This window comes from Prionailurus bengalensis (genome assembly GCF_016509475.1).
Source record: "Prionailurus bengalensis isolate Pbe53 chromosome B2 unlocalized genomic scaffold, Fcat_Pben_1.1_paternal_pri B2_random_Un_scaffold_46, whole genome shotgun sequence".
NCBI lineage: Eukaryota > Metazoa > Chordata > Mammalia > Carnivora > Felidae > Prionailurus > Prionailurus bengalensis.
This window is the reverse complement of record NW_025091153.1, coordinates 466220-492053: the sequence shown is the minus strand read 5'-3', so window position 1 is coordinate 492053 and position 25834 is coordinate 466220. Positions and strand designations below refer to the sequence as shown.

The 25834-nt window shown below is 50.7% G+C and overlaps 3 protein-coding genes across 5 annotated transcripts; 2 read left to right on the top strand and 1 right to left on the bottom strand.

The window, feature by feature from the left end:
- Positions 1–1137: 1137 nt before the first annotated feature.
- Positions 1138–2528, top strand: LOC122478293 (lymphocyte antigen 6G6e-like). The gene is made up of 3 exons (XM_043571929.1): positions 1138–1268; positions 1884–2009; positions 2139–2528. The coding sequence occupies exons 1-3, from the start codon at positions 1217–1219 to the stop codon at positions 2360–2362; spliced, it is 402 nt and encodes a 133-aa protein (XP_043427864.1). The 5' UTR covers positions 1138–1216; the 3' UTR covers positions 2363–2528.
- A 41-nt stretch (positions 2529–2569) lies between these two features.
- On the bottom strand, positions 2570–7695 carry LY6G6F (lymphocyte antigen 6 family member G6F). The gene is made up of 6 exons (XM_043571920.1): positions 7027–7695; positions 6185–6523; positions 5839–6102; positions 4457–4612; positions 4230–4296; positions 2570–4096 (listed from the first exon to the last, which is right to left on the bottom strand). Exons 1-6 carry the CDS (start codon positions 7079–7081, stop codon positions 4072–4074), a joined length of 906 nt encoding a protein of 301 aa, XP_043427855.1. The 5' UTR covers positions 7082–7695; the 3' UTR covers positions 2570–4071.
- A 1735-nt stretch (positions 7696–9430) lies between these two features.
- ABHD16A (abhydrolase domain containing 16A, phospholipase) lies at positions 9431–23483 on the top strand. 3 transcript variants are annotated; one of them, XM_043571916.1, is made up of 20 exons: positions 9432–9635; positions 10624–10680; positions 11382–11448; positions 11658–11744; positions 14552–14637; positions 16305–16378; positions 16538–16660; positions 18806–18920; positions 19014–19115; positions 20047–20110; positions 20531–20580; positions 20905–21028; positions 21487–21591; positions 21823–21886; positions 22140–22196; positions 22343–22405; positions 22555–22631; positions 22716–22814; positions 22915–22961; positions 23152–23483. In XM_043571916.1, exons 1-20 carry the CDS (start codon positions 9504–9506, stop codon positions 23233–23235), a joined length of 1677 nt encoding a protein of 558 aa, XP_043427851.1. In that variant the 5' UTR covers positions 9432–9503; the 3' UTR covers positions 23236–23483. The 3 variants fall into 3 exon arrangements, with proteins under 3 accessions (XP_043427853.1, XP_043427851.1, XP_043427852.1); XM_043571917.1 differs by lacking the exon at positions 21487–21591; XM_043571918.1 differs by lacking the exons at positions 10624–10680; positions 11382–11448; positions 11658–11744; positions 16305–16378 and having other exon boundaries at positions 9431–9635.
- The last annotated feature ends 2351 nt before the right edge of the window (positions 23484–25834 follow it).

Sequence of the window (25834 nt, the reverse complement as noted above, 5' to 3'; positions counted from 1 at the left end):
CAGATTTTCTTTGTATACTTTGACCAAAACAACATATCCCAATAGACTTTGTGCAGAAGAAGATGTGAAAACCTGGCCATCTTAAGCCTGACTTTTATGTAATTCCCCAAAGTGTGGAGGGATACTACTTTTCTATGTTGTTGGGAAAGAAGTTACTTTTCACAAAACTATGTTTTGTTAACATGTAATAGGTTTATTATTTTTATTTTTAAATAAACCTATTTAAACTGCTCTGTTTTGATTTCTAATATAGTAAATACCAATATTAACTCCCACAAAGAAAAACTCTGCTCTGTCTTCAGTAATTTTTAAGAGGTGAAGAGGTCCTGAGATTAAAAAAAAAATGTTTTGGAGATCTGTCTCCTCTGCCTTCCCTCCTCTATCTTACTCCTGGCACATCCCTGTTCTGATGCCTCAGATCAGGCTCTCCTCCCCAATGTCTTAAACCCAGTTTTCCAGAATCTACCACCACCTTCTAAATCTTATCCCCACATTCCTTCCAAGTCTTTCTGAGCCACCCCCCCCCCCCAGTGGAAACACATCTGTCCCTCTGGCCCCACCCATGATTAATTCCTCCCTCCTGGTAGTAAAGCTGGGAGGGATAATTATAGGGTACAAATGTTGAGGCTTGGGGGGATCAAAGGGATCTGAAGCTGGGTGGGGTCCCACTTAGACAGCTGAGCTTCGTGTGGAGGGGCAGGTGGAAGAGGGTAGTGTTCATTTCACATTCAAACACCACACTGGAGCCATTCTGGGTCAGGGCTTCCAGGAGGGTGACCTTGAGAGACTCAAATGCTTGGAGAGGGGAAAAATGGAGCAAACAAAGACAGGGAGCTGAGTTGACAGAGCCGAGAACAGCTTGAGAGGAGGGGAGGGAGGGAGGAGTGAGGGGGAAGGTGACAGACATAACTCTGGAGCGGCAGACGCAGCCAAGAGTAACAAACACAAAACGGAGAAGACCCTGAAGACTGGAGCAGACTAAAGTAGGGGGCAGAGAGGATGTGAGAGATGTGGGATGCAAGAGCAGAGGCCCAGGACCCTCCCACGTCAGGCTGGTGGATCTGGTCCTGGTTCCACCCCACCCCACCACCCCCCAGATTCACTCCCTAGGTGTGTTTGTTTACTGGTCCCTCCCTGTCTCACTCAGATGCTCCAACTCTCGGGACCTCGGGGTGCAGATCACATTCTCCCAGACTCCTGAGCCCTGGGTCCAGCCATGCGCTCCTCCAGCATCTGTCTGTGCCTCCTGTTCCTCTGTGGGGCACTGGGTAAGGGTGGGCCAGTGGGGAGAAGCGGGGAAGACTGGAGAAGAGAGTTGTAAGGGCTTTAGAAGGAAGAGCTACCGGGAATGGCCTCAGGCCAGGGGAAGGTGGAGCAAGAAGTTTCTTTCCGAAGACATTTGAGAATAACTATCTCTTCCTTGCAGCATCTCTTGGACATGCCTCTGACCTCTGTCTCCCCTGTCCTTTATCTCATCTTTTGCTTCTTTATTGGGTCCCTTGGTTAGTGTCAGTGTCGGTTCTTAATTCGCTCTTGTCTGTGGCACCATTCACTTAACCTCTTTACCGCCACCCTGCCTTCCCCGGTCTGGCATTTTGTGTCACTCTCTGCATTCATCTCTGACTCTCGTGGCTTCTGTCATGTCTGTGCACTTCTCATAACCTCTGTATCTCTCTGGCTTCTGTGTCTTTCTCTTTTCCTGAGTTGTCCCCCCACCCTCCTCTGTGTCTTTTTTTCTACTTCTGCCTGCCCTCCTCCCTCCCTTTCACCACTTCCCTCTCCCCACTTTGTGTGTCACATCTCTCTGTGAATCCTTGTCGCAGGTCTGGGATAGAGCCTCTCACTGGCCTGTTTGCCTCTCTTGATCTCTGCTGACCCCCCAGGTCTCACCACGTCCCCCACCCAGGGACGGCTCCGCTGTTACACCTGCAGCTTCAGCAAACCCTGCTATCCTGTTCTCACCGAGTGTCAGGATGACGAAGTTTGTGGCATCAGTATCGGCACCTCAGGTAGGACTCTGGTCCCATGGCTCTACTCCAGGCCCATCTCCATCCATCCATCCTGCTTTTCCTGCTGCCCCACACACAGTCTTTGCCTCCTTCCTGCCCGGGCCTCAGCATTCCCTCTTTGTCCCACAGAGCAGAGTGAGATCATCGAGCGGAAAGGCTGCCTCCCAAGGGCCCAGTGCCCTCTGCAGGGCCATGCCACCTACTGGTCACGCTCCTATGCTCTGCGGCACCACTGCTGTGAGCAGAACCTGTGCAACACAGCCACCATGCTGCAGCGGCTCCCCAGCCCCCTCCTCATCACCCTGCTCCTCCTCGTGGCCAGCTTCATGTGGGGAGCACACCTACTCCACTAGCCTCAAACCATGACTCCTCCACCATCACCACCACCCTGGAAACACCTCATCTGAGATATGCCCAAGAACCTGATTCTGAAGAGACCTCAGGTCTCTGGCCCAATACCTTCCCAGACCCTTCCCAAGGCCTGATTCCTACAGGCACTGCTCTAACCCCTATAGGTACCTGCCCAGAGCCCAGCCTCGTAAAGAACACCTGTTCTATGCCTTTTGTCTTTTCTAGTTGCCCGATGTTGATGCTCTATCTTAGCTCTAGGTCTTGGGCAAGACAGGTGTTTTGATGGAGCTGTGGGTCCCAGGCACGGGGATTGAAGGGGCACCAGGTATGGTGAGGAGGACAGTCTTGCTAGGAAAGATTAATTTGGCAGGTTAGGAACTCAGGAAGGAGGTTCTTGGGGAACTATGAAGAGTAAATTTAATAAAAGTGCTATTTGTGAGTCTAGGACACTGCTCTGTGTGGTGTGTATGTGCGTGTGTTCTCTAAAAGCAAACTATAGCTGCTTGGTGGGTTTGGTTGGGGTGCTGGGACTAGAACCCTAACTTTCACCTCACTCTCCATCTGTGTCATTCCCGTCCTCCTCCTTGCTAACAGGTCAGCTTAAGCTGCTGTAGCATGAAGGCTTTTGGTGACACTCCTGTGAAAGCTTTTCTCCACTGAGGTCCAAGCTTGAGCACACAAAAGGATGTGGCTGGGAGTCCAGCTCCTTTCTGCCTGAGACCGGGGAGTGGACCAGTTGGGAGCACCAATGCCCTTCCCTGCTTGGCCAGCCCAGACTTGTCCAGGGTTCACTGACAGCCCAGCACACAGGGCCCAATTACACACCCCACCAGTGAATCCACCCGCCCACCCTTGCGGACACTCCCTCTCCCCAGGGAGATACCATGGGACTCTTGGAGCTCCCAGGATGTCAGGATGTTGATAAGCCTCTGCCACTCCGGATGCCACAATGAAGTGCTAGGATAAGGAGGGTGGCTCAGGGTGGGGGCTGAGCACAGCCACCCCTCATCCTGACTCAGTGCCCTCCCCTTCCATGCAAGGAAGTCTGGGGTCTGATTAAAGGTGCCTGTTCTCCCTCACCTTCTTCTCTGGGAAAATGAGACTGAGCAGGGATGAAGGATTGGAGGTGGGGGGTGGTCTGGCTTAATTTAGAGGCCACCTGAGTCTTCTTCCCATTCTCTCTGTCATTCCATCCTCCTACTTGATGCTTCCATTTGTTTCTCTCTGTCCATCTCTTCCTCTTACTTGAGTCCTTGCCTTCTCTCTTCTTCACTTTCCTCCATTTATCCTTTGGTTTCCCCAAGACTGATACTCCACCATTGCTCAAGTCTCTGGATTCTTCTGTCTCCTCTCTGTCCATCCCCACCCCTCCACACCCCCTGCCCCCTACCCCAGGCTCCCCTCAATCCCATGGGACTGGGCACTTAGTGTCACCCCTTCACTGGCTATTATAAAACAGGAGACCACACTTTCTCATAGGTGATGTCACAAGATAATGCTTCTACTTTCCTTCAGCAACCCCCCCCCCCAACACACAAGCATGCGTACACACACACACACACACACACACAGCTTGACTGCTGGAGACCAGCTGGACTGTAAAGTAGCACTCTCAGCCCCTCCCCCCTTGCCAGGGTTTTCAGGCGAATCTTTCAGGTGCCAGATGGCTGGAGAGACAGCAGGTCACACTTCCCAGCAGATGTCATCGAGATCATCTGATCTTGTGGGCAGGTGGGCTGTGGGTTTTGTGAAGCAGAAAGATAGATTAAGGATACTTCCATACTCCACCTCCTCAGAATTAGGATTCCACACCCATCCCAACCCCAGTCTCCTCTGGGATTTAAACCTGTACCCCCTAGTGTTTCTCACCTGAGACGGGCCACATGGATGTTCTCATAGACCTGGATTTCAGGTTTGAAATGAGGAATCGAGGCATCTAAGAAGAAGGAGCCATATGGGGTGCAGCAGAGAAATTATCAGATAATTCAGAGCTATATTCCTTACTGCCCTCCTCCCCTAGAGAAATAGGGTATAGAGGCAACCCTCTGCTTCACACCCACATGCTCTCTTCTTTCCTCTGGGAGGGAGGGACTCACCTCTGCACTGAGCCCTCTGGACCCTCTGTCTCCAGAGCATGATGCTGAGGGCCAGGATGGTGAACCCCTGACCTGCTGCAAGCAACAGCATCAGGATCCAGGATACATCCCAGCCCGTGGCACGGGCACAGAGGGCAGGGGAGGCATCCATGGAGGCTGCAGTAGGGGCAAGACAATAGGGATAAGGAGGGAGGTGGTGAGGGGTCTGTTCCCATACCCCAAAGAAAGGCCTCTCCCCATAGTCTGGTGGGCTCTTCCCACCAGAAGACCTCATATGCATCTTTGCCCCCAGTTTCCACCAACCCACTCTGCCCATTTTCAAGCCTCTCATCCTGAGCCTGTGAACCAATAGCAATACACCCCCTCCCATATATGAACGGCTAACTCCAGAGCAGACTGGCGGCCATAACTGGCAGCCATATGAGCAATCTTTCCTCATATCCTTAATAGTAATCCAAAATTTCAAGAGAAAGTAAAGTGCCTTCCATTCATTCATTCTTTCATTCATTCACTCCATAAGCATTCACTGAGTGCCCACCAAATGCCAGGCGCCACATTAGGTGCTGTAGATGTAGAGAGAAATAAGACCCAGGCACTGCTCATTAACTGGCCTTTGCCTTCCAAACTAATGGCAATTTTCTCCTTCCTCCTGCCTTGTAAATGGGTTATTCTACATCTAATGGCATTCTGTCTGTGTATAATGGATTTTTAATTGTAAAACAATGATACATTTTTTTCTCCTTCTCCTTTCACTCTCAGTAGGCCATTATAACATCAGTGCATATATCTTTTCTTCAAAAGACAACTCCCGGGGTGCCTGGGTGGCTCAGTCGGTTAAGTGTCTGACTTCGGCTCAGGTCGTGATCTCACGGTTCGTGGGTTCAAGCCCCGCATCGGGCTCTGTGCTGAATGCTTGTTCAGAGCCTGGAGCCTGTTTCGGATTCTGTGTCTCCTTCTCTCTGCCCCTCCTCCACTCTCACTCTGTCTCTCAAAAATAAATAAATGTAAAAAATTTTTTAAAAATTAAAAAAAAGACAACTCCCCCATCAATAATTCTTATTTACTTCCTCTCTGAAATGGGATAGCCCACAAAAATCCTAGGTTACCCTATTTCTGAATAATGGCATATCCCACTGGAATCCTTCTTGTTCTTCATGGCCAATGGTCTATTCCACCAGAAAGGTGGCTTAATCAACCCCCTTCTCTGTTATAGAGTTGGCCAATGAGAAAAAAGCCTTCTCCCTACAGGTGATGGTCTGCTCCACCAGAAATCACCCCCAACCCAAATCTGGCCAATTACAAAGTCACGTCCTCCTCCCCTGGCCAGCAGGTGCAGAATGTGCCAGAGACAACATCCTCTCCCATATCCTCCTTCAGTTTACCTGCCAGGCTAAAGCTGACCCCTTTGTTATGAGGCATGAGGCAGCTGATGATTCTTGGTCTATGTTCCCTGGACTCAGAGAGCTGTTCCCCAGGACACACCAAGAGCAGGGCAGCCCCATCGCCCCAAAATGACTGTACATGGCCCCTCACAGGACCCCTTCCCTCTAGCCAGGTCACAGAGTCTAGGCGTCTGGCAGGGGCCACAGAGCATAAAAGGATGGAGCAGGGGGATCCATCCGCAGCCCTCGCGGATAGCTGGGATCCTGTGGGGAGAGAGGGACCGCTTAGTTTTTTGCTGGGCTTCCTGGCCCCCGGTGGCCCCCCCATCTGCATGCCTCCACTCACCTCTGAGCACGGAGACATCATACACCCTCCAGTTCTGGTACTTGTGGTGCTGACCCAGAACAGCACACCAGTACCGACCGGCGTCTCCCTCTTTGGACTTTTCCAGCCACAAAGAGTAGTTCCCCAGCAGTTTGAGCCTGGATGCCCTTACAGACTTCCCAGGCTCTGGGGAAGGCCCCCTCCCAGGCCTGGCCACTTGGACTTGGGCCACCAGGGCAGTGAAGGAGCCTGCTGGGCTGCGGAACCAGGACAGGAGTTCGTCTCCACTCAGAGTGGGTGGTGCAGGACATGGCAGCTCCATTGCCTCCCCCAAGGCTACATAGATGGTCTGGATATTGTCTGTGGAGAGGGGGTTTTATGGTGCTAGAAACCTCCATCAGATCAACAGCTCCCACTTGACCTCTAACTCCTGGCTTCTGCTCCTTCTGGGGTCTCCCAGCATGGGTCTTGCTATGAGCACAATTCTCAAGTGACAGCTATAAAAAAAGTTGAGGAGGGGAGAAGAGGGTAGGGCTTTCTTCCTCTCTCCTCCAGTGGGTGAGAGAATCTGAAGGCAAGAGAGAAAAAGGCTGGAATAGTTGGCACATACCCTTCTCTCTTCCTCTCATTTTTCCTTTTCTAGAAGCACTTATGTGTCTATTCTTATTTTCTAAAGGAAACTGTCCATGATCTGGACCCTCATTTTCTCTGGATCTTCCCCAGAATTAGAGGTAGGGGGAAGTCAGTTGGGGTAAATCTATCTTCTTGAGTCACATGCCATCTGCAGGCCCCTAAGGAGAAACAGCAATAGTTCCTCACGACCTTGCAAATAGCTGAAGAATCCCCCACCTCCCGCTCCTTACCTGCAGCAGCCTGCGGGGGGCCACATAGGAACAGAAGGAGGAATAAGACCGCCATGGGGAGAGCCTGCCAAGTTCTCTTGCCCAGGACCTGGTGCCCCACGGAGGAAACAGAACCCAGATAAAGACTCACACTCCCTGGTCTGGAGTGACACGGTCCTCTTGAGGGGATGGGAATGCTGGGGAGATAAAGCCCAGCTTCCTGTCTACTGGGGAAAAAGTGACCACCACCTTCCAGTCCCAAGGGGGAAAAGACCCAGTCCAGTCCGTTCTGAAGATGATCTCCTCACACTTCTGACTCTACATCAGCTGAAGAACACAGATTAAAGACTCTTCATGCTAAAAAGCCTGCACAGAAGGGAGCACAGCTGTTCACCTCCATTCCGTCTGGAAGTACATTCTGTGCTCTCTCCTTCACCCTAAGAGATGCCAACCATAAATGCAGAAGCTGAATCTTCACGTTGGTCTCCACAGAACTCAGTACAAGACTGCACACCCAGCCAATACCCTATAAATAATTTAGAATGATTTTCCGTGTGGCTTATGGCACACCACACATCTCTTCTGAACCCCTGATGAGTGTATTACGTTACTATTAAAAGAAGAGAATAACAAGCGTTTGCAGAATTCACCAATTCACCTCTCTACCCCAGGTAGGATAGGATTCTCAAAACAGATCCTCATATAGCTCTAAGAGTTTTTTTTGTTTTTTTTTTTAGAGAGAGAGAGAGAGCACAAGTGAGTGAGGGGTAGGGAAAGAGAATCACAGGAGGGGCAGAGAGAGAGAGAGAGAAAGAAAGAGAAGCAGGGAAGCAGCATTCCCCCAAAGCAGGGCTTGTGCTTACCTAATGTGGGACTCAAACTCACAAACCACGACATCATGACATCATAACCTGAGCTGAAGTCAGATGCTCAACAACTGAGCCACCCAGGCACCCTAGCTCTAATAGTTCTTAATGTGTTATTTACTTTTAAAAGTTATTTACTTTTGGGGGCGCCTGGGTGGCGCAGTCGGTTAAGCGTCCGACTTCAGCCAGGTCACGATCTCGCGGTCCATGAGTTCGAGCCCCGCGTCAGGCTCTGGGCTGATGGCTCAGAGCCTGGAGCCTGCTTTGGGTTCTGTGTCTCCCTCTCTCTCTGCCCCTCCCCCGTTCATGCTCTGTCTCTCTCTGTCCCAAAAATAAATAAACATTGAAAAAAAATTTTTTTAAGTTATTTACTTTTAAAGTAGTATATATGGCATATATATTTTTATATTTTTATTTTTTACTGAGAGAAGAGAGAGAGCACGTGAACAGGGGAGGGATGGGGGGGGTGTGTGGATGGGGTTACAGAGAATCAGAAGCTGGCTCTGCACTGACAGCAGCGAGTCCGATGTGGGGCTCAAACTTGTGAACTGTGAGGTCATGACCTGAGCCAAAGTTGTACGGTCAACTGACTGAGCCACCCAGGAGCCACTTTAATGTTTTTTTATTTTAATTCCAGTTGGTTGACATACAGTGTTACAATAGTTTCAGGTGTACAATATACTGATTCAACATTTCCATGCATCACAGGGTACTCATCCCAACAAGTGCATGCCTTAATCCCCATCACCTATTTAATCCATGTCCCCCCTGCCCCCGGTATTACCTGGATGCTGATTACATCGATATACTCAAATGGTGCACTTTTATGTATATATGCTTACTGCAAAAAGCTAAATAATTTACATATAATGTAGGTGTAACGTACAAAGAAAAGACAAACCTGTCTATTTAATAACAGTATTACCATTTCAAAGATCCTCTATGCTGTGTTACACTATTCCAAATTTGCTCTTTATCTTGCACTTACTTGACCATTAAATTTTCTTTTTGAAACGGGTTGTCAGGTTGTATGTAATCTATGGCTTTCTTTTTTCCAGTCAGTACTACGGTTTTGAGGTTCATCCACGCTTAAGAACGATAATGTATCCTTTATTTTTTAAACCAGTATTTCACACACGTTAACAATACTGAGTCCTCCTATCCATATCCATGACTGCGACGTAGCTCTCCACTTATTCAAGCCTTCAGTTTACTTCTTTCAAAAACTTCTGTAATTCTTTTCATAAAATCTTGCATTTCTTTGATTTGATGTATTCCTAGACACCTTTTCTTTTCCGTTGCTCTGGTCAAGTGCTCCTAATCCTGCCTCTCGTTCCCACTTCGCTCGAGAGTCTGCCAATATTAAGGGACAGAAATAAGTGACTGGACTACACCTGATAAGGTTGTAACTCTCCGCGTTCCAAACGCCTCCAACTAATTTCTGACCATCGCTCTACCCGTAGGTCCAATTGCCCGAAGCCCGTCTCAGGCAGCGCGGAAAATGTCTCCGCTCGGCACGAGGCGGAGCCGGTACGTACTGACGTCAAGGGCACGCAATACCTTAGAGGCCGGGGAAGGGCGGGGCCAGCAGGGGGACCTGCTGCTGGGAGAGCAGCGGCCCGAGCGGGGGCCATGGCGAAGCTGCTGAGCTGCGTCCTAGGCCCCCGGCTCTACAAAATCTACCGGGAAAGGGACTCGGAAAGGGCCCCGTCCGGCGTCCCCGAGACTCCAACTTCAGTCACTACCCCCCCTTCCAGCTCCTGGGTGAGTCGAGTTCTCCCCTGGTCAAAAACATGGTACGGCCCAAACCCCTTTGCGGCCTTTGCTCCCCAGAAGCGCCCATTATTGGAAATCGGGGGAGCCTGGTTGTCAAGCCAGTTGTCTGCGAAGTGCTCTTTGTGCTTCCTGGGTTAAAGTCACGCCTGCGGACTGGCTGCCTCCTTTATCGCTGTTTGCCACCGCTTTCTCATTCCGACTACCACTCCTTGCTTTTTCCTCTCGCGGCCCCCCACCCTGTCTGTCGTGGTTCGTGCTGGTCCCATTTGACTCTACGTCCTGGAAGAGACCCTGCGCGGATTCGAGAGCTGGATGATTTTGCCGTCAAACTCTCGATTTCTTCCTGCTAGGTGCCTTCCCTGGTTCTGTTTTATCTTCCCTTTACCCTGGCCTTGAATTTCAACATGACTTGAATATGTCACGGACCCGCTGCCCCCCACCCAACCGCCCAACCTACTTTGGAGACCCCAGGGTCCTTGTATTCGTGAAAGCTGAGGGTGGTGGTAGGCTGTGCCCCTACACGGTCTCCACCTTTTTATTGGTAGTCTCAGATTATGTTTACTGTCCTCTACAAACCGTCCACCCTCAGCCACATTCTCTTCTTTAATCACCCCACTGTTATTTCTGTTCTTTCCCTCTTAAAGTTGTTATGGTGCCTTTCCTTTCTGCTGCTCTAACCCCTCTCCCCATATGCACATGCCCACAACCCATCTGAAACTGGGAGCAGAAATCATTCAGTGATGTTTTCACTTTTGCTCCCAAGTCCAGCCCGGTATGTTCTCACGGTCTGGGATAGGAAATGAGGTTTGGAGTGGGGGTGGGGGGTGGGAAGAGGGGCTTCTGTGGGAGACAGGGATGTCCCAGGAGGGATAGCTTTGAAGGCTAGAACCAGAGGACACGAATCAGGGCTTTCAAAAGAGAAGGGGAAGGACTTGTCAACGGACACGGCCCTTGACACAGCCATCTGCTTTGGCAGGATACGTACTATCAACCCCGTGCCCTGGAGAAGCATGCGGACAGCATCCTGGCACTGGTACGTCTGCCCTGCCATCTGGGACTACTGCATCTTTTCCGACCCACTTGCCCTCCCGAATTTTCTCCCCCGCAGCTTGGGAGAAGGCAGTGCCCCCGGGGGTGGGGGATGTTCTGGGCTCTGCAAGAGACTTCAACACACACACGGATGTGCTGTCAAGTGCACATACTTGGCAGTCCCCTTTGGTGTGTGCATTTTTTTTCTCTGGGGCAGCCTGAGCCCTGAGGAAACTGTGCTTACTTTTGGGACCATCTGCAGGTGCTGAGTCCTGTGGTCCCCAGTGACCTGTCCTCCCTGGCAACTAACCTCTTTGGCTGCAAAGACAGCTGTTTTCTCTGGCAGGGTTCCTATGGTGACGTTTGTGCATCTCTTGGGGACCAGGCCAGGTGCTGTCCTGAGTGGGCCGAGTGAAAAGGCTTGATTAACTTGAGTAGAAAGAGAAACTGGCCTTTCAATGTGATGAAATTATGTCTGGAGATGAGAGGAAGAAAACAGAACCCGTACCTAATTTTCCCAGCCTCTGTTATGCTCTGATACGTTGCCTTTTAACAAATATTAAGCACCTACTGTGTCATGCACAGAATAGGTACTTGATATGATCTCCCTCAGGTTATCCACTTTGCTCAGAGGTTAGGCCTGGAAATGGCAGACCTGTGTGTGTGTGTGTGTATTGATTGCTTGTCCCCATCTTTCTGCTGCAGGCTTCAGTCTTCTGGTCCATCTCTTATTACTCCTCTCCCTTCGCCTTCTTCTACTTATACAGGAAAGGTCAGTGTGGTTTCAAAGGTGGTGGGCAGGTTGTTGGCAGCTGAGCTGACCCCCCCTAAAGAGGAGAGGGGACCTGAGAGGATGGCTTGGCTTCCCTCTTCCAGCAGGCATCTTCTTCCTCAGAGGGCATGGCTGTCCCAAAGAGAGGGTACGGGGTGGGGGTTGGGGCAGTGGGGAGAGCTTCTCATGTGATGCCTCTCCCCTCCCAGGTTACTTGAGCTTGTCCAAAGTGGTGCCGTTTTCTCACTATGCGGGGACACTGCTGCTACTCCTGGCAGGAGTGGCCTGCCTCCGAGGTAGGTTGAGAGGGAGCCTGGTTTGGATCTATCCCTCACTGGGTAAATATTTATGAAGTCACTTCTGCAAATACAGTTTTGTGTTGGGCCCTGAGGGGGAATAATTGGGAATGTTGAAGGCATGATCTTTTTCTTAAAGGGCGTGGTTTAAGTATGAAAAGCTAATTGGCAGAACACTTTGCTATTATCTAGAAGAGATGCATATACCCTACAATAATTCCACATATGTCCGTATATATGTTTGTAATAATCCGAAACTGGAAACAAGTCCATGGCCACAAATAGTAGGATGGCAGGGAGTCTAGTTCTAGGGCAGAACACAATACAGCAATGCAAATGAACAAATTGAAGCTACACTCAGTAACACAGATGAGTCTCACAATTGTAATGTTGAATGCAAGAAGAAGACTACCAAGGGGCGCCTGGGTGGCTGACTCGGTTAAACGTCCGAGGTTTGGCTCAGGTCATGATCTCGTGGTCCATGAGTTCGAACCCTGCATCGGCTCTACACTGACAGCTTAGAGCCTGGAGCCTGTTTCAGATTCTGTATCTCCCTCTCTCTCTGACCCTAGCCCACTCATGCTCTGTCTCTCTCTCTCTGTCAAAAATAAATAAACATGAAAAAAAATTTTTTTTAAAAGAAGACTAACAAATGATGTATGCAGTGTGTTTCTACTTATGTAAAGTTCAAGAGGGATGCATACAGAAGTGGCAAAACACAGGCATGCTTATCTTGAAAGTCAGGAGAGTGATTACCTGGGAGAGGGAGGGAACAGGATGGGGAGGGCTCCTGGAGGGACGTGACTTTGTTCTCTTCCTTGACTTGGGTGATGGTCACAGGAATGTTTGCTTCGTATTTTTTAAACTGGATATATATTGGACACACGTATGTTATATCTCACAACTTAAAAATGAAGAGAGAGTCCAAATCATTGCCCCTCGGCCGATGCACGTGAAGAAAACTGGGTGAAGGGATGCTTGGAGAGAGGTGGTAGACTAGGAGCTGCATGGCTGCAGTCATATCCAGCCTGGGGCGGGGACCTTCTGCCTTCGGTGTCCTGCCTGCTGATCTCCATTGGGTGGGCTCCCTCATCAGAGAGGCGTTCCCTGACCACCTCACCTAAAAGTAGCTCCCAGTCCTGGGTTTTGTCTTATTTTTAAATTTTACATATTTATTTAAGTTTTTTTTTTTTTTGAGAGGGAGAGAGAGAGAATGAGTGGGAGAGGGGCAGAGAGAGGGAGACCAAGGATCTTGAAGTGCGCTCTATGCTGACAGCAGAGAGCCTGATGTGGGGCTCGAACTCAAGAACTATGAGATCATAAGTTGGATGCCTAACCAACTGAGCCACCCAGGCAGCCCAAATTTTATTTATTCTTAATTTGGGTACATAAATTAAATATAGAGAAGTCCAGAGAACAAAGTGTCATGAACTGAAATGCTTATATTCTGTCATGTAGCTTCACATACTTTTTGTCAATAAAGTTCTAAAGCATTGCATTCAGAGTTGGCATTCCTGTTGGAATCTTCCCCACTTCTGTGTTCCTCTTTCCCCAGAGGTAACCATTGTCACTTGGTGTGGTTTCTTTCCTGGTCCACATTTTTATCCTTTTATGAAAGATATACCTCATTTGATCAAATCTAAGCTGTTAGGAATTGTAAAATACATTCCAGTTTCAGTTTTCAAATGTGAAAAACTATGCATTTTAGAATCTATGAAATATGGTAAGCATAAACCATATATAGCCATTCATTTGTGCATTTTGCCTTTTTGATACAAATGGCATCACATTATACAAATCATTCTGCACCTTCCTTCATTCTTAATATTGTCTGGGGTCTCTACCCTTGATAATAATAGCATTCTAGTTGATTCTGGTTTTCTTTTCTTTATAGCACTTAATCCTCTCTGAAATGTTCTTGTTTACTTGCTTATTGTCTTTCTCCAGCCCCACCCCACCCCCAGCCAAAGTGCTAGCTCTCCGGGCTGGGACCTGTGTGTCTTGTTTCCTGCTATCTCCCACGTCAGGACAGTGCCTGGCACATGACACCTGTCGGGTCAACGGAAGCAGAGAAGTCAGGGTTTGAGACTCCTTGGCAGTGAAGGGAGAGCAGATGTGATCGCCAAAGGGCCAGGTGAAGAGAGGAATGAGTGCAGTGTTGAGGATGGCTCTTATTTCAGAGAGGGAAGTAGAATGGAGGCAGGGGAGGAGCGGTCCAGGATTCAGAAGGTGGCAAAGATGGACCCAGGAAGCAGAGAAGGAATCTCAGGGGACAGGAATCGTGTAGAGAGGCATAGTTGCAAGAGAGTGGGGATGGAGGAAGGAGACTTCGGATTCAGTGAGGAAGTGATTACGGGGCAAGAGCAGGAGCCATGAGGCCAGATGACAGGGAGTTAGACTATACAGAAAAGAGATGGAAAGCAAGCAGTGAAGAAGGGTGGCAGGGAAAAAAAGAGAGACTCAGTGTTCACAAGGATGAACAGTAAGGTTGCATGACGGTGTGTTGCATGCAACAGTAAGGTTGCATGACTAGCAAAGTGAACATTCTGGAATGTTGAGGGTTGCCAGCCTATAAAGAAACAAACTGAAGAAGCTGGGTAGCAGAACACTGAAGCCAGTTGCTAGATATGGAGAAAGGCGGTCAGCTCAACTCTCCTATTTCCCCAGACCCTGGGCCACCTGTTCCTTTCCCTCCCACTTCCCTTTCCAGGGCCTTCTCCATGCCCATCTCCAATCCTCTTCCTGAAACTTACTCAGCTTGCTCTTCCCAGTTTTCCTAACACTGTCTCCTATCCTCTCTCTACCAGGCATCGGCCGCTGGACCAACCCCCAGTACCGGCAGTTCATCACCATCTTGGAGGCAACACATAGGAACCACTCTGCAGAAAACAAGGTAAGGGGTCCCAGGAAAGGTGCCAGACAGGTGCCCTGGCAGCAGGTTTCTCAGCTGCCTCTCCAGAGCACTGGGCACCAGCTTCTGCCAGGGCGAGGAGTTGTGTTGCCACCCATGGCAGTAGGTTTTTGCTTGCACATTGCTGTAGCCCTTCTCCCCTGTGCAAGTGAACTGTCCACCCAGAGAATTTTCCTCCCTACCACTTCTAACGGGATGTTCCACTAGAACAATCCTCCACCCTTCTCCCCTCCATCTGTAAGAATTGTCTAGATGTGGAAATATTCCACATCTTAGAAGGGGGTCTTGTCTCTGTCACAGCAGCTCGGTTCTGTAAGTGTTGTTTATTTTGGCTGTGTGCATTGAACACCATGCTAGTTTTGTTCAGGGATGGGTCAAGATGGACAGGTGTGTCCACTGTTGTGCCCAGAAGCACAGCGTGGTGCCAGGAGGGAGAAAAGCCAGGGCATGGTGTCCTTGGAGTTGTGCCAGCCCAGCTGGTGCTGGAGTGTGATTATCTTTGAGAAGGGGCTTTGGGGCCCTATAAAGCTCTTCCCTGTTAGGGATTCCTGGGATCAAAGAGCTGTGACCCTACCATCATCGTGTTACTGGTTGTTCCACGCTGCTGTTTACAGAGCTACGTAATGAAGCTCTACCACGCCGCTGTCTGAGGCATTTTGCGTACGCCCTTCCCAATCCTCACAATAGCCACACGAGGTGGCATTATTATACCTCTGAGGACACAGGAAAAAAGAGGTTAAGTGACAAGCAGAGTCACAGAGCAAAGGAAGGGGCTGGGTCTGGATTTGAGGCCTGGTCTGAGCAAAGCCTGCTTGAAATTTGCTTTTCTTCCATTTTGTTTTGTTTTGCCATTTACATTTTTGTACAGTGTTTCTGTTGTTCTTCCTTAGTCAAGTTATTTTTGAAAATGTCAAAACAATTTCCTGTGACAGAAAATAAAAAGAGCTCTCAAAATAGAGCACTGGGAGCTCTCAGGGTGAGGGAGGGGGTACAGCAGAGAGTCAGACACAGCTCCCGCCACCCTCAGAGAGCACGTGGACAGACTTCGTGGGGTGACTGGAGGCATCGATAGCCTGGTTGGCATCACCAGCCCATGGCTGCCGAAGGTGAGAGAAGGGAGGTGGCTGTGAGGATGGAGCAGAGAGGGCTTCGTTCAGGAGGTGATTCCAATGCAAAGGAACCACTCACTGTAGACATTACTTTCCCTTGTTCCCTCTCACCCAACCTTAGGACAGTCATTTTGATCCTCTAGGGCAACATCATGTAAAGGACCCGGTGGGGGAAAGGGGTATGACCAGCCAACAGACCCCGCCCCCACTTCCTCCCTCAAAAGCACCAGCACCTCCAGCCACCCCTTCTTGGGGTGGGTCAGTTTTATATTTTGGAAAAGCAAAGAGTGTTGAGTAGTTCTTCTGGAAGCAGACAGGCCAGTTTTGATACCTGATAGGGTATCCTCTCTTGCCTGATTTTTCTGGCTGTGACAGAGCTTACCCTCTATGAACTAGGAGTGTGTTGACCTCAACTTGTCTCCCTGTGATGTGTGGGGGCCAGTCCTGTGGATGAGGGTGCCAAGGGTGGGTAGGTGGGCCTGCCCCAATTTCTTAGTTTCCCTTTTCCTCCCCTCCTCTTTCTCTCCCTGCCCACCACAGAGGCAGCTTGCCAACTACAACTTTGACTTCAAGAGCTGGCCAGTGGACTTCCACTGGGAAGAGCCCAGCAGCCGGTGAGGCCCCAGTTCTTTCACTCCATCCTGCTCTGTCCTGTCCCACACCTCCATCCCCATCTTGGGCCCCAGGGCCTCCTTTCCAGTGCCATCTCCTCATTCCTGGACCTCAGCTTGCTGCTTCTGACTCCAACCTCCCCTACATCTTTCCATCCTCAGGAAGGAGTCTCGAGGGGGCCCTTCCCGCCAGGGCGTGGCCCTGCTTCGCCCAGAGCCCCTGCATCGGGGGACAGCAGACACTCTCCTCAACCGGGTCAAGAAGCTGCCTTGTCAGATCACCAGGTGAGAAGCAGCAGGGAAGAGAGGCCATCTGGGGTGGAGGGGACATCAGGTGAGGACTCCAGGACTGGGTGCTATGGATAAAATAGCTGCCATTTATTGGGCCTAGTGCTATGTATTTTGTATTATTTGTGATGGTTTTTAATCTACATTTATATGTGAAGAAAAGAGGCTCAGGGAGGTGTAGTCTCACAGATGGTGAATGAAGGGTTGGGATATTAATAATTCTGTCTGACACAAAAGCTCTTTTATTTTATTATTATTATTTTTAATTAATTAATTTACCTGTTTATAAATGTTTATTTATTTTTGAGAGAGAGAGCTGGGGAGGGGCAGAGAGAGGAAAAGACAGAGGTCCCAAAGTGGACTCAGTGCTTACAGCAGAGAGCCCAGTGTGGGGCTCGAACCCGCGAATGGCAAGATCATGACCTGAGCCAAATACAGATGCTTAACTGACAGAGACACCCAGGTGCTGCTAAAATTTATTTAAGTAAGCTCCACACCCAACATGGGCCTTGAACTCACGACCCCAAGAGCAAGAGCCACATGCTTTACCGACTAAGCCAGCCAGACACCCCACAAAAGCCCTTCTAATGAGGCTGAGAGAAAACAATGAGGTTGAGAGTGTGGTGGAGACACATAGCCTTAGCTGGAGTGGCATCTGGTGACAGCTGTGCCCCTGACCTGGCCTCTCTACTCCTAGATTCTTCTGCCTTAAGCAAGCTACAATTTCTGCATCCATGAATAACGCACTTTATAGGATTGGTATATTAAGTAGAGTAACATATTCAGAAGGGTTACTACTTTGCCTGGGTACTTGACAGCAAAGCCCAAATTGTGGCTACTGATGATGTCAGAAGTGACAACAATAAGCCTTCCTCCCTTACAGTAGAGCAGATGCTGTGGTAATTTTCTATTGTTGGAGGCTGGGAGGCAGTTCCAAGATACCAAGGAAAGGGATGGATTTAGTGATCAGTGTTGCCTGTGTGACGATTGGTCAGAGGGACAAACCAAATTTGCAGTTTTAAGGGGATGCTGGACAGGGTGGTACATACCTGTTTTTTTCTGGGGACAAATCCTATTTCAGGATTAACTGGAAATGGTTAATTGTCTTTTTCAGATACCTACCACAGCTTATCTGTCTAGATTAGTGCATTTGTTCAGTAAATATTTATTAAGCCCCTCTTTGTCAGGCTCTAGCCACCTGCTACGTGGCAGAATAGGGCATATTGCAGAACAGAACAGTCAGGTCTCTGCCCTGGTGGAGTCTGCAGTCTAGTGTGGTGTATTTCAAACTACCGTCCATTCATGAATCTTGAAATGGAGTGAATTACAGCTGTCATTTTTTAAAGTATTATAGGGGGCCTTTAAATAAGTTGCATTTATACATTAACAGAATCATAGTTAATAATAACTTTGCTATGGGGTCCGTGTGTGGCTCAGTTGGCTGAGTATCTGACTCTTGATTTCGGCTCAGGTCATGATCTCACAGTCGTGAGATCAAGCCCCGTGTCAGGCTCCACGCTGAGTGTGGAGCCTGCTTGCGATTCTCTCTCTCCCTGTCTCTCTCTCTCTCTCTCTCTCTGCCTCTCTCTCTCTCTCTCTCCCCCACCTGTGCACGCACTCTCTCTAAATAAATAAATAAACATTTAAAAATTAAAAAGAATAGGGGCGCCTGGGTGGCTCAGTCAGTTGAGCAGCCGACTTCGGCTCAGGTCATGATCTCACGGTCTGTGAGTTCCAGCCTGTCCTGACAGCTCATTAGGCTCTGTCCTGACAGCTCCCGGCCTGGAGCCTACTTCCGATTCTGTATCTCCCTCTCTCTTAATTAATAAGAATTACTTATCGTATATAGAAAATATTATCTCCTAAAATTTTCAATATTATAAATATAGATGTGTGTACTGGGCCACAATATAAAATGTGCATATTATAAAGGTTGTAGTAAAAAAAATTTTGAAGAACACCAGCCTGGTACATATATTACTTCATTATGTCCTGAAAGAGGAGAACAAAGCTGTAAAGGTCAAGAAACAAAACTGTAAAGGTCAGGGGTGAAGCAGGCCCCAGAGTCTCTGAGTGCTAGGGCTAGGATGATCCCTGGGTTCTACTGAGGTCAAGGGTTCGTTAACCCCATGTTCCCCACAGCTACTTGGTGGCGCACACTCTGGGGCGCCGGATGCTATATCCAGGCTCAGTGTACCTGCTCCAGAAGGCCCTCATGCCCATGCTGCTGCAGGGCCAGGCCCGGCTGGTGGAAGAGGTGAGGCCCCCTGCCCCCACCCCACCCCCGATGGTCCTTCTCCCCCTACCAGGGATGTGACCTCCTGCCCCTCACAACATCTCCCCCACTCAGTGCAACGGGCGCCGGGCAAAGCTGCTGGCCTGCGATGGCAACGAGATTGACACCATGTTTGTGGACCGGCGGGGGACAGCTGAGCCTCAGGGACAGAAGCTGGTGAGAGGGAGCAGGGAGCCCAGCCCAAAAGTGGTGCGGGGAGAGCAGTGGAGGTTCTGGGGACCTCAGTTCTACAGCAGCCCTAAGAAGTACATCTGGGGATAATCCCATCTCCCACCCCACCCTCAAGACATGTTGGCGTAGGAAAACCCTACCACAGGGAAATAGATGAAGTAGGAGTTGACATTCAAGGACCAAAAAGTAATCTTGTAATAGTCACCACTTAGACAGCATTTATCACATAGAAGGCATATATTTAATCCTCAAAACAACCCTGCAGAAGAGGTACTATTTTTAGGAGAGCCCATTTTACAGATGATGAAACTGAGCCTGGGATAATTTTCCCAGACCACACAGCAAGTGAGAGAGCTGGGATTTGAATCCAGGTAGCCTGGCCTCCAGTATATCCTGCCTCCATGAGGGAGCCATGGAAAGAGCACTGAGTCAGCAGTCCAGGGAGCTGACTCCTGGTTCCGGCACTGCCCAGCTGCTATGAGAATCCATGCAAGCTCCACCATCTCTGAATTTGGGCTCGGGGCCCCATGAAATTAAAGTTTATCTGACTCTAAGTCTGGGGCCCAGAGATGGAAAGTGATTGGCATGCCACACAAAAGAAACAGTCATGAAAAAAATAGACCCAAAAACTAGAAAGGAAAAAAATATCCATAACCCCATTTCTGAGAGCTGTCCTCCGGTGGTCTTCCAAGGAAAACGACACTGCTGAGTGGTCGAGCAGTTCGTCTTCCTCAGTTTGCTAAGCTTTTGCATCCACTCTGCCTCTCATGCACCTTGTAAAATTAGAAGTTTCTATTCCCGTTGAAGACAACAGGCCCTTTCCTCTTCCCTGTAAAGCTCCCACGTCCTGCCACACGGGGGATTTTCAGTCCCAGCTTGGCTCCTTCCCAGCCCTCCTTCCTGCTTCCTTCTGTAGGTAATCTGCTGTGAGGGGAACGCGGGCTTCTATGAGGTGGGCTGCATTTCTACACCTCTGGAAGGTAGGCCCAGGGCACAATACTCGTCTCTGCCCTTTGGAATGGAATGTCCCCACCTTCCCACACCAGTATAACTTCCCTGGGCCAGATCACCTTGTCTGAGTGAGGTTTGAAATTCTCACATTTGGGGGGAAAGTTTACTCCCCATTCGCTTTGCCAACCTTACATTCCCCTCCCTTTGGGCTGTGTCCCTAACATTATGGCCTTCATTCTGTCCCCATGACATAATCACATCTCTCCCTTCTGCTGCCTCAGAACCTCTGGTGTCATCTCCCTGTTCTGAGAAAGCTTGGAGTTACTCATCTCTAAATTTGGGGTTGTTTAGAGCTCCCATGTTGTGTTGGTCTTTCCCCCGGGGCTGGAGGTGGGGGAGGTGTGGGCCACAAGGTCATAGCCCCTCCTCCTCCTCCTCCTGTGTTGCAGCTGGATATTCTGTCCTGGGCTGGAATCATCCAGGCTTTGCTGGAAGCACGGTGAGACACTCTCTGAAATCCCTTTCTTTTCCTGAATTTATGATTATGGTCTGTCTCCCTCTGGTCAGCCACTGGAATTAGGAAAAGGGGTGTATATTTCTCTGGTGGCTCTCACTCATCTGTCACCTGGGTGCCAAGGACAGGGAACCATGACGCCACCCCACAGTGAGAAGTGGCATTTCTGGAGAGTGCGGGTCCTCTCGCTACCCTTCTCTTCTGCACCCTCTGTCTCTTGTAGGGTAGCTCTGTGCTGGAAGCGTGCAAGTGGCCCATGAACCAGCCTCTGGTGCTAACCCACTCCTGAGTTTGCCCTTCTTCCTGCAGGGGGTGCCATTTCCTCAGAATGAGGCCAATGCCATGGATGTGGTGGTCCAGTTTGCCATCCACCGCCTGGGCTTCCAGCCCCAGGACATCATCATCTATGCCTGGTCCATCGGTGGCTTCACTGGTACCAGCCTACCCCCCTCCCCGGGCAAATTATGCCACCCCCACCCCCCTCAAAGAGCAGTAGGGAAATGCCCTGAGAGCCCAGCAGTGGGGTAGAGGCTTAAGGGAGGAGAGGACGGACGAGGGATATCTGCGTGTGTCTGGAAGATGGTATCCTATTTGTATACGTTCACATTTCCTTCTACCTTATGCCCATTATGAAGAGAAGCAGACCAGGGTCCTGGAGGGGGGAGATCAGGGAAGTGAAGTTTTCCTCTGCACGTGGTCTTCGATACACTTTGATATTCTCTCTCCGTCTTCTCCATACAGTGCCCTGGCCAAGTGAAGTGAGGGGTTAAGGGGGACCTGGGGCTAACCTAGTAGAGATGATGGTGTCAGCCTGTAGGGTCAATGGGACAAAGGTGGGGTGGTGGGCAGGAGCCCCTCGGTCCTCACCTTTCTTCCTTGTTCTGGTACCAGCCACATGGGCAGCCATGTCCTACCCAGACATTAGTGCTGTGATCCTGGATGCCTCCTTTGATGACTTGGTGCCCTTGGCCTTGAAGGTTATGCCAGATAGCTGGAGTGAGTGCAGCTCCCAGGCCTGCCTTTCCAGGGAAGGGGTGGGCTGGAACTGGGAACTATTCTAACTGGAGATGGTTCCTTTTTATGTAGGTGGGGAGTGGGTCACCCAACGGGATGAAAAGCAGGGGGGCTCCCCTGTCTGGGGCCTTAGTTTTCTTTGTGAACAGTGGGGAACTATATGTTGTGCAAGGGCTTTGTCTCTGCCATCCCGTCACTCTGATCCCACTCTAGGGGGCCTTGTGACCAGGACCGTGAGGCAGCATCTCAATCTGAACAATGCAGAACAGCTGTGCAGGTGAGGGCAGGCCAGTAACCGGCGTGTAACTCCCTTCCCCACTTCCCCACTGTACAGGCTTTGCTGGGTATTCAAGCAGATCTCCCAGTAAGGCCAGAATGTGGGCCATGCCTGTTCTTAAATATTTTCTCACCCCTGAGTGAAGGGCTAGCCTTTGGGGCCCTGCTATAGTAGGGGGTTAGGCTGCAGCCAGTGCAAGGGTGGGGTGGCCACTTGTCCCCTCTCCCTCTGAGCACCACACTGTCCTCTGAAGGTACCAGGGCCCTGTGTTGCTGATCCGCAGAACCAAGGATGAGATCATCACCACCACGTGAGTGCCTGGGAGCCTCTGCCCTCCTAGATCCCAGATGTAGCTAGGAAGTTGCCCTTCCCACCTCTGCCCACCAGAAACCTAGGTATCCAGACCCTTCCTCCTCAACCTCCAGCCCCTCCAGTGTACACTGTTCTCACCTCCAGGGTTCCTGAGGACATCATGTCCAACCGAGGCAATGACCTCCTGCTGAAGCTCCTACAGTATCGGTAAGCGGGAGTGTGTGTGTGTGCGCGTGCGCGTGTGTGTGCATGTGTTTACTGACACTGGCGTGGCAAGGGAGGGAGGGAAGAGGGTTTAGGGATGAGGAGTGAAGAGAATTGGGTCCTGACCTCTCGTCCTGGTGCTCCCTCTGTAGGTATCCCCGTGTAATGGCAGAGGAGGGTCTTCGAGTGGTGAGGCAGTGGCTGGAAGCCTCCTCACAGCTGGAGGAAGGTGCAGGGGGATGCGGTGAGGCCTTTGGGTGGGGGCCTGGCCGGGCCAGGTCACTGATAAGCCCTCCTTTCTCTCCCTGAGCAGCCTCGATTTATAGCCGTTGGGAGGTGGAGGAGGACTGGTGCCTGTCCGTCCTCCGCTCCTACCAGGCAGAGCACGGGCCTGACTTCCCCTGGAGTGTGGGTAAGGACGTCCTGTGGCAGGAGGGGGTGTTGGGAAGAAGCCAGGAAGGGGGATGAATACCCAGATGTATGGCTCATGTGTGAGCGGCTCTTCTCCACAGGGGAGGACATGAGTGCAGACGGAAGGCGGCAGCTGGCCTTGTTTCTGGTGAGCTGAGGGGTGGCGGGCAGGAAGGGGGTGCCGGGATGGCCAGGGGGCTTGGAGACGGGATACCATGTAAGCATTGGAAGTGGCAGCTTGTAGGGTGTGGGAGGTGGTTTCAGAGGCTATGGAGGTGTTTGGGGGTGCTGTATACTGCGGTGCTCTGCACCCCACCTGTCCTGCCCTCTTCCTTCAGGCTCAGAAGTATCTGCACAACTTCGAGGCCACGCACTGCACCCCGCTCCCGGCCCCGAACTTCCAGATGCCCTGGCACCTCTAGGGACCACAGTGGGACTCGTTCTGAAAGAGTGGGATAGGAGGAGACATGAGGAAGGCTCTTCTTATTTGTGATTCTCTGTGTTCACGTTGCTATTTATAGTTTGTGGAAAGTGGGGGGCTGTCCCCCTTCTCACTGCCCTATTGCACGTTTCCCCTCATCCATCTGGCAGTACCTAACCTTCCCCAACATATACCCCGCATTCAGTGAATGGATTATTCCTAATAATTAATAAAAAGGTATTTTTTCTACAGGCTGGCTAATTGTGTGACTTTCCAGGTGTCCAGGAGCTTGGGGCCGGTAGTGGTGACAGCTGAAGCTGCAAAGAGCCGGGCTTTGGGGAACCTGACTCCAGCCGGCCAACTTAACCCTCCCCATCCCTGCTGTTCTCCCAGGCCTCCAGCCCCCAACCTGAGCTCTCCTCATGTAGTGGGTCCCCAAGCCTCCCCATTGGCTAGTGTGTCTAGTAGTATCACACGTGCAGCCTCCCTAGCCTGCGCCCCAGTCCTTCCTGCATAACCCTGCAGCCACTGTAGGAGCTCACGGTTGCCCCCTCTTTGCTAAGAGCTCCAGAGCTTTCACTTACAAAGTGTTTTCTAGTACCTGATTTCCCCTACTTGGCTCTTCTACAGATTTCTATCTCCAACCTGCATGGCTTCACCTTAAGTATCACCAGTTTTCCTTACTCAGCTCTTGCTGTTCCAAGGGGGAGTGAGGAACAGCCCACTCCCCATGTCTTCTGCGGCAAACCCTACACACCTCTTCACCGTGCCTTTGTCGCTTTCACACATCTGTTGCAGTTCAGTGACAGGGCCTGCCAGGGACTGAGCCTTCCCAGAGCCACACTTCACCTTTCTGGACGCTATTAGAAGAAAATCCCTAAGGTGAACCCAAGGAAATTGGCTTCCTGTAACTTCTGTCCTATTTCCAATCCTCAGACTTCATGGAACAGAATGAGTTTTCCTCCCACCTGTCAGTTTGTTGCCTGGCCACCTTCTTCTTGGGAAACCTCTTTTAGCTGAAACGCTCCCAGGGTTACCCTCCTTGGCGCTCTGTTTTGAACAAGCTCAACGTGGGCAAGCAACAATGTTCTAATATCCTAGATAGCTTCTGGCTAATATCAGTGTCTCCTGGAACCCCAGGGCATGAAGCTCCTCCTCAGTCTCTGGGCAGAGGCTGTCTGCCCTCACCAGCTCACCAGCTCCTTCAGTGGGGGCATACTGAGTCTCCACTGGAAGGGTGATCTGAGACTTGTCAGGTGATATACCTGATAATTGGGGTCAAAAGAGAAGAGGTGGCCACAGCTCCAGAATGCTCCACCTTTAGCAAACACTGGAGAGTTGATACTGGCACTCTGTTCCTCTGTCCCATCCCAGGGGGCAAACAGGTTGGGGAGTGTGGAGCATGAAGCTGTAGGTCCAGCTGGATGGTTCTGAACCTCACCTTCCAGGATCCACCAGGACAGTTAGCCTCCTGGAAAACAAGTCTGTTCAGTTAAGGTAACAACCTCCTTGAATGCAAATAGGGGGCACTTAGCCCCACCTCCCACATCCTGGAGACAAAGGACTCCCCCTTCCTGGCCAAGGCCACTAGGGACTCTGTTGACTGACCTCTACCATCACCTCCCCCTTCCCCTTCTTCCTGCATAAAGAACAGTGGATGCCATGAAGAGCCCTCAGATAACTGAAGTGGGTGGGGAGAGGGGAGGCTTAACATTTGAATTCTGGACCACCAAACCCCAGGGGCCTGCCTCAGTCTACCTCCTTAGATTACTCCCCACGTGATAAAGCTCACATCAGCTCTTTGTTTTTAGAACCACCACCACACACCACCCCCTGCCCCCGGTTGGACCAACTCCCTGTCCACTCCTCACCCTATATAGCAGGGCTCCAACAGTCCCAGGAGAAGAACAGCCGAGATGCAGACCCCACATCTGCTGGAACTCTGGACCTTGCCTTACTGGGCACCAGGCAAGGTCTGGACGCCCAGGCGCCCCCGAGGAGCTGGGTACACGGGGAGAGAGGATGGAGGCTGGGACAAAGAAGGATTAACACCTGGGCAGGAAACCTGGGAAGGAGAGGTGGGCCCTGGGCTGGGCCCGGGCTCGCCCTGCGCTGCTTTCAGTGTGAGTTGCGGGAGTAGGCTCAGGGCTTGGTGATTGGGCTGCGGATTTGCTCGACTCCCCCCGAGAGGGTCAGGTGTTTCCCTCCCAGCTGTCACAAGTGAGTGAGGGCCAGGTACTTAATCGTTCATTCATCCATCCAACAAGCCATCCCAACTCCCTCAGGAACCAAGTCTTTTTTTTTTTTTTTCTTTCATTCATTTATATGCGTGTTAAAGATCGCTGCTCTCTAGTTCCACTCCAGACCACCTGGTCTAGCTGGTCAGCGAACAGAACTTGGCTCCCCGCCCCCTTGTTTGCCCCGCCCATAGCCCTGACTGTAGCATTCTCTCCTCAGGCCCCACCTCCTTTGTTTCGTCATTCGGCTGCTTACCCCCACCGGTATCCCGCGTCCCCAAGGCACTCCGCGCAGAAACTGTCCTCGGTTTCTATCACCATGGCGACTACAGCAGCGCCCCGCCTCTTCACCCCTGGAAAGCC